Source organism: Vicia villosa, linkage group LG5 (assembly GCF_029867415.1).
Source record: "Vicia villosa cultivar HV-30 ecotype Madison, WI linkage group LG5, Vvil1.0, whole genome shotgun sequence".
NCBI lineage: Eukaryota > Viridiplantae > Streptophyta > Magnoliopsida > Fabales > Fabaceae > Vicia > Vicia villosa.
The window spans coordinates 144589824-144603139 of NC_081184.1; the positions used below are offsets into that span (position 1 = coordinate 144589824).

Below are 13316 nucleotides of genomic sequence, written 5' to 3' on the forward strand. Positions count from 1 at the left end.
GTCATATATATGAGAATCAATCGGGTTAAACTTGACTAAAGCACGCTTCATATATATGAATGTACTAGTACTCATTAACTGTACTCATACAGTATCCTACAAGATATTTTACAACATGTTTAAATGATAACAGCTATGTTAACAAAAGGGCAACAATTTCTACATGTCTTGGTAAAAACAGTAAAAGTAAAGAAAGTGTAATTACCGGGAATATGAAAAGGAGGAGGTAGGTGAACAAGGTTGGGTTTGGTTCAGTGATGTGAAGAAAGTGAATCGATGTAAAAACAGTAAAAGTAAAGAAAGTGTAATTACCGTGTTTAACAATATGTAACTTTAATCTTATGTAATGTGATCGATGTAATCTTCATCCGATTAAATAAAGCGAATCGTTCTTGTTTGTTATTTTTCTTCTGTCCAGACATTATTTCGGAAGTACATTTCCGAATTCCTCCAAGGGGGTGAATTCGGAGATGAACTTCTGAATACACCAATTTTCTGAAAAGTAACTTTATTTCGGAGATGCATCTCCGAAATCAATATTTTATATTAAAAAAAACACCTTTTCGGAGATACATTTCCGAAAACACCTTTTTTCTCAAAAAAAGTACGTTTTCGGAAATGAACTTCCGAAACTAGGGGTATTTTGGTAAATTCACCGGAGGTGGCCAAGAAGGTTAGGAGGTGGGTGAAGAAACTTTCTAATTAAAATTGCATATTAGATGTTAATTTAGAAGTAGAGTTTCATTTTACTCTTTGCTATTAACCCATAAAGAGTCTTACATCTACTAGTTCACCAAAATCCCAAAAAATAGTCCATATTGTTTCAATTACCCACAATCCAAATTTCCTTAAAACCAATTGTCCATTTATTTTTCAATTTGCACCTCAATATCCAAATAACCTTTTTTTTTGTTATCCAATATCCAAAAAATCCAATTATTCAAATGTTCATTTGCTATCCACTTGCATCTTTTAATTAAATAATTTGTTTTCATAGATTTTATTTTGAGTTAAATAAAATAAATAGAAGTAGAGAAAAATAAAGAAAAGCACTATACACATTACTATTACACTTTTTACATTATACCAAAAACAAATAAGCAAATAAGATAAAATTGGCCATAAGAAAGTATTTTCCTTTTATGATATTGCATCAATAACGTAAAAAATAATGAAAAGCAAAAAGTGGCATTCAAGGCTTCATCAACTTCATGATACATGCTCCATATATCATCACCACCAAGTCCTCATACATGCTTCACATATCATCATCAACTGGCTGCAAAATAAAAACAAGCTAGTCAACATACATATATCACATAGATGAACATAATGACATACACATTCCAAATCACAAAACTCACGTTTCCATCACAAAGTCACGTGTTTCTTTACAAACTTCAAACTTCAATCTTCAAATTCAAGTTTCACAAAGGACGCACAACAATGTCTTTAGAGATGTAAACTTGCCTAGTTAGCGGAGATTTCAGTGAGGATTCTTTATTTAGAGTCTCAAAGACAGAGAATTTTCTCTCGCGGAGACGGGATGGAGAATAAAGTCCTTCCGAAGACATTAATCCGAGAACGGGGTGGCGTAAATATTCACCGCTTCGTGGAGTCCCCGTACCGCCTAAATTTACATACTATCTTTAATTTATAGATCATTTTAAATTAGGTTTTTTCTTTGGCCACCTCCCTATGGGGGTCACCCCCAGCGAAAATCCCAAAATACCCCTGCTTCGGAAATGAACTTCCGAAGCGCTTTTTTATTTTAAAAAATTTCCTTAATTCGGAAGTGCATCTCCGAAAATACCCCATGGGGGGTGTCTTCGGAGATGAACTTCCGAAAACACCTCATGGGGGGTGTCTTCGGAAATGAACTTCCGAATTATGCAGAAACTGTGTTTTTTTTTAATGTTTTTTCATAACAGTCTCGCATTTTAATTAAACGCAAACACCAAATAAAATAAGCAATAGATAAACTGAAAATACTAATATGATAAATAAACAAAAAAAAATACTAATCCGATGAAAATAATATATACAAACCGAAAAAAATAAAAGGCAAAATACCCTTTTTCGTCCCTTAACTTTACCTCGGGGTCCATTTTGGTCCTTTAATTTTTAAAAAGTTCAAATAGACCCCTTATCTATTCAAAAGGTGGCACGTTAGTCCTTGACAGTGTATACGTGGCGTTTGACTCGTACATGTTTTGTACACGTGGCGGGTTACGTGGCATAGGTTGTTACCAAGATCCAGAAAATATTCAAAAATTTTGTCTACACCATGGTTCGAACTGTTGACATAATAGTAAATGAAAAGCATGCAAAACCACTAGGCCAGGCTCATGTTTGTTGAACTTTATTTCCTTCTGTAACTACTTGTATGATTATTAGTAGTATTATTACAATTATTATTAAGATTAGTATTATTATTATTATTAGTATTATTATTATTATTATTATTATTATTATTATTACTATTATTAGTATTACTATTATTATTATTAGTATTACTATTATTATTATTATTATTACTATTATTATTATTACTATTATTACTGTTATTATTACTATTATTATTATTAATATTATTATTATTATTATTATTATTATTACTATTATTACTATTACTATTATTATTATTATTATTATTACTATTATTATTATTACTATTATTACTATTATTATTATTATTATTATTACTATTATTATTATTATTACTATTATTATTATTATTATTATTATTATTACTATTATTATTATTATTACTATTATTACTATTATTATTATTACTATTATTATTATTAATATTATTATTATTATTACTATTATTATTATTACTATTATTATTATTATTATTACTATTATTATTACTATTATTATTACTATTATTATTATTACTATTATTATTATTACTATTATTATTATTATTATTATTATTATTATTATTATTATTATTATTATTATTATTAGTAGTAGTAGTAGTATTATTATTGTTATAAGTATTATTGTTAGTGGTAGTATTATTAGAATTGTGGAATAATAATAAATGGCTACATTATTATTATTATTATTATTATTATTATTATTATTATTGTTGTTATTATTATTATTATTATTATTATTATTATTATTATTACTATTATTATTATTATTATTATTATTATTATTATTATTACTATTATTATTATTATTATTACTATTATTACTATTATTATTATTATTATTATTACTATTATTACTATTGCTGAAGTGGTTAAATAAATAGCTGCAGAAGGAATAAAGTTCAACAAACATTAGCTTGGCCTAGTGGTTTAGCATGCTTTTCCTTTACTATGATCTCAACAGTTCGAACCATGGTGTAGACAAATTTTTTAAATATTTTTTGGATCTTGGTAACAACCTATGCCACGTAACCCGCCACGTGTATAAAACATGTACAAGTCAAACGCCACGTATACACTGTCTAACGTCCGTTTGCATCAAACAGACGGAAAGGACTAACGTGCCACCTTTTGAATAGATAAGGGGTCTATTTGAACTTTTTAAAAATTAAAGGACCAAAATGGACCCCGAGGTAAAGTTAAGGGACGAAAAAGGGTATTTTGCCAAAATAAAAATAGTGTGCTAAAGATACAATCCGATAACAAAAAATATATAAACCCGACCACTACTGGGTGTGCCTAAACCTCTCCCCCTGAGACCTCCTTTGCCGCCTGTATGTCGCCGCACGGTCCGCATCAGTGACGATCATCTCCATCACGGCGACTGCCTCTGGACCGCCCCGCTCCACGATACCTCGATCCAACGCGTCCCGCCCAAGCATCGATGTCCGCTGGCAGATCGACATGAGATCAATGGCGTGATCATCCTCGGCCTGCTGGTTCTCCAGGATCTCCTCGTGTGCTGGCCTAGGAGCGCCGGGAATGTCGGGTCTCAGAAGAGGATGTGACACCCGGTAGAACCATGTGACGTATCCCTCCTCACTGTGCCAGTCCTGGATGACCCGAGTGAGACGGTACTCCAGCGGTACCACATGATCCTCCCGATGCTCCCATATGGCAGTGAGCTGCACTCGGGTCACAGTGTCGGGAGCAGCCTCAAAGGATGACCTGGATATCCGCTGCACGAATCCGAACTGACGCATGCACCGCTTAGGGAGATATCGAACCATGATGCCGGTCCCGCAAGCCAACCAGCCAGAATAAAGTGCAATGCCGTCAAAGGGGACAATCTGAGCGTAGTCGATGAACGGCCTCCAGGTGACGTCGTCGTGCAGAGTGCGGTCCAGGTATCCACGGTATGGTCCCACCGCATCGTTCCCCCTCTGGAGATCGTATCTGGCGGCCCTGGGCAAGGCGTCCACGTACGCAGGATCGAGGTGGTAGCCGTGGATGCGGGAGAAGTAGGAGATGATCCAGCTCTGAAACAGAAACAAGATAATGTATTAAAATTAAATATGAAACATATATAAATAAATAAATACGATAATGTATTAAAATAAAACGTACCGTAAGCAGTGTGCAGGATCCGACCAACTGCCTCGTCCTCCAGTTGGAGGCCTCATTCAGCTTCTGGTAGAGATATGCCAGAGTAGCTGACCCCCAGTTCCACTGGTGAACGGTATCCAGGTCCATGAAATAGCGGAGGTAGGCCACGTCGACGTACCTGGCACTCTTGTCCACAGAGCATGCAGCGCCTACCACATGCATGTACCAGCACCGGAGAGCGCAGCCGCGGTGGTACTCCCTGAATAGGTCGTTACCCTCCTGCTCGGCCTCGACCGCCGCGTCCAGGTGGAACTCAAAATAGAGGCTCAGTGTGTTGAACCGGACATGAGGCCCAGAAGTTGAGACGCACTCCAGGTGAGCAACCTCGTGCGGCATGCCCAAATAGTGCATCATCCACTCAATGGCCTCGACCCTCTGGATCCTGGAGTGGTCCAACAGCGGCCCCCTGATGGGCAGGTGGAGAAGACACTGGACGTCATGCAAGGTGATCGTCAACTCCCCCACCGGCAAGTGGAAAGAAGACGTCTCCTTGTGCCAGCGCTCCACAAATGCCCCCTGCATGCCGGTGCTGATGGTGGTGTACCCGGTCATGCAGAGCCCGCTAAGCCCTGAACCTCGCACATGGTCGTTAAACCACTGAGCTGATGGTTTAAACAGACCGAAAATCTTCCTGGAGTGGTTCACCATTTTCAATGGCTCTCTCTCCTGTTACAAAAAAAACACATAAGCGAGAAATAAACGGTAAAATTATAAAAAATGGTGACAAATAAACGACTAAATTAAAAAAAATACCTCTCCCTCCCAGATCCGCCGAGCGACGTGATCCTGGTAGTGAATCAGCAGGGAAGTGTCAAAAGGCCCTCCCGGATAGCTATCCACCTCCTGCTCCTCCTCCTCCCCGACTGGAGGGTCAACATCCGGTATCACCTCCTCCTCATCCTCATCCTCCTCCTCTCGCTGGCGGGAAGAAGTTACCCGAGCCAGCCTACTCCTAGAGCCTGAAGCAGATGAACTCTCCACCAAGTCCTGTGGAACGCGCACACGGCGTCCCCGGCCCCGTCCCTGGGTCGACGCCAGCTGCGCCGCCGCCCGCTCGCGTCTAGCCGACGCAGTCTGGGACTCCCTGCCCTGTCTGATGCGTGTTGGCTGGTTGCCTGACATGTTCTTGTAAACAATCGAAATCGGTTAATATGCGAGACAAATGAAAAAACAAAAAAAAAATGCACTTCTGATACAGTTCGGAAGTTCATTTCCGAAACTGGGATGGAGGTGTTTTCGGAAATGAACTTCCGAAACACCCCTGCGCAGAGCTTTTCTGCAACCTTCAATGGCAGACCCAAAAAACCTAAACCAAAACTACTTTTATGCCTACTAAACATCCTAATATCAGTACTAACCTATCTTAATGTGATTTTTTCAGTTTCTAAACACCCTATTAGAGTTTATTCAAATAGATCTAAAACTTGAAAAAACAATGTAGAACTTACCAATTAGTGTTTGATGATGAGTTTGGAAGAAGACTTGGGAATGCTCTTTGATCTTACACTTGATTTTGGCAGAAAATTTGAAGAGGGGTTGTGTTTTGATTTGAGTTAGGGTAAATGAATGGGGGAGGGGGAGTGTTTTGTTAAATCTGCAGAACGCGCATTATTTCGGAAGTTCATTTCCGAAATGCTGTTTTCGGAAATGAACTTCCGAAATAAGACAATTTTTTCAAAAAAAAAAAGGCGCTTTCGGAGATGCATCTCCGAAAACACCTTTTTCTTGCAGTTCGGAAATGAACTTCCGAAGTCAGGGGTAGTTTGGATTTTTCACCAGAGGTGGGCTAGAGAGTTGGGAGGTTGGCAAAGAAATTTTCTTAAATTATTATGTAAGTTTATTTGTCATTTCATATAATTAATTTTATACAAAATTTTAAAATATATAAGGATTGTTAGTAAAAGAATGAGATCTAAATGATTATTTCAATTTTTTTAGTTTGAAATTTTGGTGGTCATGACATTCAATATTATAGATTAAATATTGTTAAAACAATATATTTATCATAAAGGAATAATTTCTAAATTTTTTGTGGTTGGGTTTTGAAGCTTTTACTGTTAATTTGGTTTAAAATAATAAATAAAAAAAATCATGTTTATGGATCTCCGCATGAACCTTGGGGACCCGCAGGGATCCGCGGGGACGGGGATGGGGGACAAAATCCTCCCGCAGCGGAGATGAGAAATAGATTTGAGGGCAGGGATTATGATGGGAATGTATCCCCCCGTCTGCCCCGTCCCATAGACATTCCTAAATGTCATGACATCTTGTCTCTAAAAGAATTATGGTGTGTGAGAGTTTATTTCTCTGTGTGTGTTTGTTTGTATGTGACGCTGAGTCTCTCTTTAGTTTTGCTGCGTGTGCGCCTCTGATATGTTTTAGATGATATACCAAGTATGCATGTGATTTATGTATCTTGTGTTTGTGGTTGATTGCTGTTGTTTTTATTTCTTATCTCCAACTATATTATGCAAAGGTTGTTTTAACCAAAATTTGCCAAAAAGAAAGATTGTTGGTTCTGTAATTTTATGATTGACACCAATTTTGTTAAAACATGTATCACAGCATGATGTAGAACATGATGTCGTGACATGTTGATCAAACATCGTAACAAGCTGCATTTTTACTTCTTGAAATATTTAGTTTATTTAAACATGAGATTTTGCTATTTTATCTCACATATTTTTGCAGTACAAGAAGGATTAATTTTGGAGCAACTGTTTCTATTCCAGCTGTACACTTGTTTCATGAAATAGGATGTTGAGACATTTTAGGAAGCATGTGATGTTTGTTCCTTATTTTACCGAGAATTCGAGAGTTAAAAAAAAGCTTAATTGCAACTTTAGTCACCTTATTTTGTCTTTTTCTTGATTTTGATCCTATATTTTAAAAACTGTTGTTTTAGTTTCTTTTTTAAGTTTTCTGTGCAATTTTCGTTTCCCTATTTTATTTTTTATTGTAAAATTAGTCCCTATTTTGTCTATTTTCATCAGAAAACTCAAAAGGGGATCAAAATCATAGTTTTAAAAATGAGGAAAAAACAAAAAACAAAATAGAGGACTAAAATTGTGATTCGATAAAAAAAATTGAGAGTGTCGGGATGCCATCTTAAATCTTCCAATAATTAATAATTTAACAAAAGAGGTTAGTATTAAAGACCAAACTTAATAATAATAAAAAAGAGCAATGCTATGCATACACTAAAAGTGTACACCTTATCTTACACCATATAAAATACAATGAATATATGTATCTATTTACATTGAAAAAGATGGAAAAAATAATTATTTAACATAATAAAAAAAACCAAACCGTATAATATACGGTGTAATTGTAAGATTCTAGTGTACCAATATCAATTCTCAATAAAAAAGTCAAACTAACAATACTAATTTTAAATCAAATTTAACCGCCTAAAATTCTATACTTAACTAGTATTTTTTTTCTCCATTAAGATCAGTCACGGACGGCATCTTATTAAATATTAAACTTTTTGTTTATTTTGTAGATAAGATAATTTATAAGCATTATTTACGTTATTTTCTAATTCGGTATTGATTTGCCAAACCAATTTTCTATATTAATCATTTCAACCATGACTAATAAAAGACACATGCATACAATTTTAGTGTGAAACAAATAATTTCATAACAAAACAGAAATAAATAAATAAATGGAAGACGAAAGCAAATGATACAAATTTAAGCCTTAACATTTATGTATGAGTTTTTCTTTTTCTTTTTGAAACAAGATAAAATAGAATTATGAAAATAAATTTAAAAAATCTCATAAACATGTTAAATGCGATTTTCATTAGATTTCTCAGAATTTCACGATTATGTCAATAGATAAACTCAAATAAATTTATCGAAACCGTCATTATTTCACTCGTTAAGGATATTTGTCACCGTAAACTTCATATATGTAATTTGAAGCTCATTGATAGCATCCTCAAAACTATACTTTCTCACTTGCATTAGGAGATGCCAAAGGAAACAAAATGAGCAACTCAGGTTCACTAAAACCGCTTGCTTTAGACCTTGGCGACGGATGCAAATAAAATCTTCTCTCTTTGATAGCTTTCTCTTCTTCTTCAATATTCATTTCATCTAGTTTCTTTTCATTTTCCAAAATGGTTAACCGAGAGAACAGCGTCGAAGGCGTGGTAGGACTTGGCAGAAGACTAGAACTTCCACTTCCTGATATAGGACTTGAAGGAAAGCTAGAAGTTCTTGACTTGGAAGAGGGTGATGCACCAGATTGTTTATAGTTTTGAATACTCGGTTTAACAATCTCGAGTTTCGGTTTCATGCATTTCCTTCTTTCGTGAAGCTTTGGCGGTGTTCTTTTTGTAGTAGTTGTGATTTTTGTTGCTTGATCTAGATCTTTTGTTGCATTGGCTTCTGAGGGGCCTGTTAATCTTTGCACTACTTCCCTAAATGCGTTTGTGTTTGTGTGAACAAATGTTGTTAGTGGTTTGCAATCGCCTGTTGTTGTACCGGGCATTGGTGGCTTCTCCATTCTCATCACAATATTGTTTCTATTGGAAAAAAAAAAGTCTCAAATTAGATAGAGATTAGGTCTATAAACAATTCTTATCTTACAAGTTGATTTTTATGAAAATGAGTCAGACAGATACTCAAAACGTGATATGATATTAGAGTCTATCTTAGATCCGTTATCAAACAATTCAGGGTATGTTTTAACAATTTAGGAAGGAGAAGAGTTTTTTTGGAGATGTTTCTATAATCATGAAACTGTAATGGTGTCCTACGATAATATGATGCTCTAGGAAAAGGGTATGCATTTTGTTGACTGGAAATTATGTTTATCTTATAATAGAATGTTCCTTAATTAGATTTTGCAGCTCATAACACTTTTCTGCCTAACTGTCCATTACCTGTTAATCTTTGACTCTTAAGGTCTTAGAATTGGATTTGTCACTCTGTTTTTTTTTTTTTTTTCTATTTCTTTCACATTCAATTAACTAAATTTGTAACTAAAAAATGTAAGGATTAGAATTTCATGTAAAATCTATGCATTCGTGCAGCTAGGATATTGGTTGTTGGATCAAAATCAAACGGTCCAAAATTAAAATTTGATATTTTAAATTTAAAAAAAAAAATCAAAATCTACATGTTTTATGTACTATCTAATCTTGATTCAGCGACTACGTGCAGTCCAAATCCCAAATTTAGTAATGTTATTTCTATGTTTGACTTCTTCTTCCATTTCTCTCATGATAACAAACAAAATGTAGAAATTTAAACAATTAAATTTAGAGGAATCAAGTAAATAAGCAACATGAATCATACAATTCACACCAATATGATACAATAAACAATAAGATGAATTCAAACCATATGATACAATAAACAAACATGAACTTTATAAAAATAAAATAAAAAAACCATAATTAAGAAACATAAACTAAAATGAAAGGAAAAAGTTGGTGCATACCGAAGATGATTTGATGCTGCTTTTTTCTTGTATCTGAATATAAATAATCGAAAGAAAAATAAGTTGAGAAAGAAATGGAAAAGAAGATGAAGAATAAATAGACTCAAAGACAAAGAGAGACCTTATAACTATTAGAATGGAAGTGAGTATAGTTAAAGATTGTTTTCTGGTACAAGGTTGTGAGCCAGTTAGGACAAAGAATCTCTGACCTCAAAAAAGCAGTCCAACCATTACCTTTGCCACATCAACTACCTGTTGTAAAGGGAAAATGGACCACACAGCACTTTCCTTCCAGTTACTGCCAAATAAAGATTTGCTTAACTCATTCAAAGAGAATCATTTATTCTAAATTAAGACAATAACAAATTAAGCACATTTTTTCCTTTTTTTAAGATAATAATAACCACTGTCTATCTTGAATCAGTTATCACCAGCAGTAATTCACTTTCAAAAAGGTAAATTAAAAATTCTAACATTAAATTTCAAACTGTAATTTAAAAATTCTAACATTAAATTGGAAATTGACCATTATTAAGGTTGTGGTCAGCGTGAACAGAATCTAATTAAAAAAATATGTTGTCTTGTTGTGTGAACATTTGTTGTTTCATTTATTATGAGGAATTTGACAAATAATGAAACTGAACGTGTGGTCATAAAACACAGTCATGTGTAGAAGATAACTAGCCTAACCTGAAAAGCCATTAAACCAAATTTTAGAGATGATAAACATGTAAATAGAAGTCATACCAATCATAAATAGTGGTAGAAAAACTAACTAGGAAAAAATATTGTGACTAAGAAATAATGATAAATTGACAAGAACTAATCAGAACAAAAAGACAAACTGAATTGGAGTCATTGAAGAAAAAAAATTAACAAGTTTTTGAATAGCAACGAAAAGTGAGAATCAACTATGAAAGACGGACAGTTAAAACCATCTCCATGAGATCGAGTGTCTTATGCGCGTGACCTTTTGATCAAATCCAACAACCGAAAGTGCGTTGGAGGGCGGAATCCCGTGACCTCAACTGGGCTGTTTTGCGCACCTTTCTGTGCGATGCTTGCTATTGGGCCTTTCGATGGTGACCTTATGCATCAGACTTAATAACAAAAACAGTAGTACTAATAGTAATCCTCATTTACTAAACTAATACAAGAATATATGTTGCTCTTCTAATGCACTATTGAAAACACTCCTTTTTAAATAAACCATAGCATTCTAAGCTATCTCACCAGGAGTGAGTGCACATAAACAGTACAGGAATAAGTCCTGTTTATTATTCTCGAAAAGACTAAATACACGAGTACTAGATTCCTTTTCATAATGGAAACATATTCCAATCTCAATTCAATAGCAGGGTATGATGATTAGTTAACAGAGGAGAGTAATTATTAACACATATTACAGCATTAGTGAAAATCAGTTTACCGTTGTATACTCTCTATCTAATAGTCGATTTTTAGGCAACACCAGGGGCAAAATTAATAATTTTTAGATAAAATATGGAAAAAATTTGCTCAGGTTCCACCCATCTTACCACTTGTTAACAATGCAACAGTTTAAAGTCTGAGGAGTTCAAAGTCATGTTTTGCCAAGCTTGTATGTTGGGCTTACAAAGTTTGCAGGTTTGAAGTATGCACTGCATTTATTTTGCAGTTGTAAAATGGTGCCAACGGTTGTAAAATGGACTTAAATTGAAGATACTTTTTTCAAATTGCAGTTCTTTGTTTACTTCACAATAGCAGTAGGTTGGAGTTTGAAGCTAAAAATCCTACTATAAAAAATTTATTATCCAAAGAGAGAAACAGATGATGGGATTCAAATAAGTATAATTTAAATAGTCAAAGAAGAAAAAAAACACTTAGAAAATAACTTGGCTACGATCGAATCCAATTTCTCTTCATAACTAATATTGAAAAAACCATTACAGTATACAAATTTTTACACCATTGCATCACTAGCATTCAATTAATCAATTTATAACTTTAAAAAATTAAAATAAGAGTCAAATATTTTATATTTATCAACGGTTGGTGATTCACTAAAAGTGTAAAAAAATAAAAATTTCTGTTTTATTTATAAAAAGTTTCTCAATCAACCCCATAGATATCTTAAACAACACACAAAATTTCATTTTTGCCCCCAACTTCCGTAGATGCACATCCGGAAGCACCCCATATTTTGAAAAAATTTGATTCCTTCCGCATATACCTCTACGGAAGCGTAATAAACTAGTATATATGGGGAATTAATACACATAAAATCAGTTCAGGGACGTTTCCGTAGGTGCATCTACGGAATAGCTTAGCGCCACATTGTTTCGTAGATGCATCTACGGAATAGCTTAGCGCCACATTGTTCCGTAGATGCATCTACGGAATAGCTTAGCGTCACATTGTTCCGTAGATGCATCTACGAAAGTGTCTGATATAGTTTGAACCAACATGATCACTCCCTTCATTGTTTCATTTCTTCAGACTCTTCATGTTTCACACCCAAAAAACCCTACATCATCAATACCCTATTTCACTCCAAGACTCAAACTTTTTGGTGCAACAAATCAAAAGGAGCAAGAAGAGTATGAATTTAAGGTAAATAATAACTTTCAACCACTACATTGTTCACATTATCAATGATTTTTTCTGTAAAAAGGTTACGTAGCTTCCGTAGATCCATCTACAGAACGTGTTGAGGAAGAACACTTTAGTAGGTGCATCTACGGAATAATCCTTGTAGTTTTTTTTCCAGTATTTTGTAATTTTGTGTGATTTTGACAAAATAGGTATGGTGCATCCCGATAATATTTCAGGAGAATTAGCTACTTTAGTCGATGTTTGTACGAATATTGATGGGGTAGTCGCAAATGTGGTAGATGTCAGAGGTGTCTTTAGTAACAAGCAAGACTTTGATGATCGTGAAAGTGTGCTAACATGGATTGGAATCTTCATCTTACCGAAATGGAATCTTCATCATACAAACACAAACAGAAACCCTAAACACAAACACAAAATGTCTCACATAATGCTAGAATCATGGCAGCGAACATCATCCAAGCGTCCCGATCCTGAACTGGAATATCGCATAAGGGAAGGGCATGTCATTTTCTCTCCCGTCAAATCCCCATGCCGGTTAAGTTTTGGAATATCCATTCGTTCGACCAACTCAAGAGGACTATCATGTCTTTTTTAGAGGGGGAGTACAAACCTGGCGAAGTCATCAGAAGGATCCAGAGGCTTAGAACAAGAACCTCTTCTGTGACCGGAGAAAAGAAACGTTGGTGGGATGAAGTGAAATTCGACATG

At 34.7% G+C, this 13316-nt stretch overlaps 1 protein-coding gene across 2 annotated transcripts; it reads right to left on the reverse strand.

Moving 5' to 3' along the window:
* Window positions 1-8363: 8363 nt before the first annotated feature.
* LOC131607655 (VQ motif-containing protein 31) lies at window positions 8364-10372 on the reverse strand. 2 transcript variants are annotated; one of them, XM_058879632.1, is made up of 3 exons: window positions 10135-10372; window positions 10014-10046; window positions 8364-9093 (listed from the first exon to the last, which is right to left on the reverse strand). In XM_058879632.1, exon 3 carries the CDS (start codon window positions 9078-9080, stop codon window positions 8511-8513), a length of 570 nt encoding a protein of 189 aa, XP_058735615.1. In that variant the 5' UTR covers window positions 9081-9093; window positions 10014-10046; window positions 10135-10372; the 3' UTR covers window positions 8364-8510. The 2 variants fall into 2 exon arrangements, with proteins under 2 accessions (XP_058735615.1, XP_058735614.1); XM_058879631.1 differs by having other exon boundaries at window positions 8366-9093; window positions 10014-10148.
* Window positions 10373-13316: the final 2944 nt, after the last annotated feature.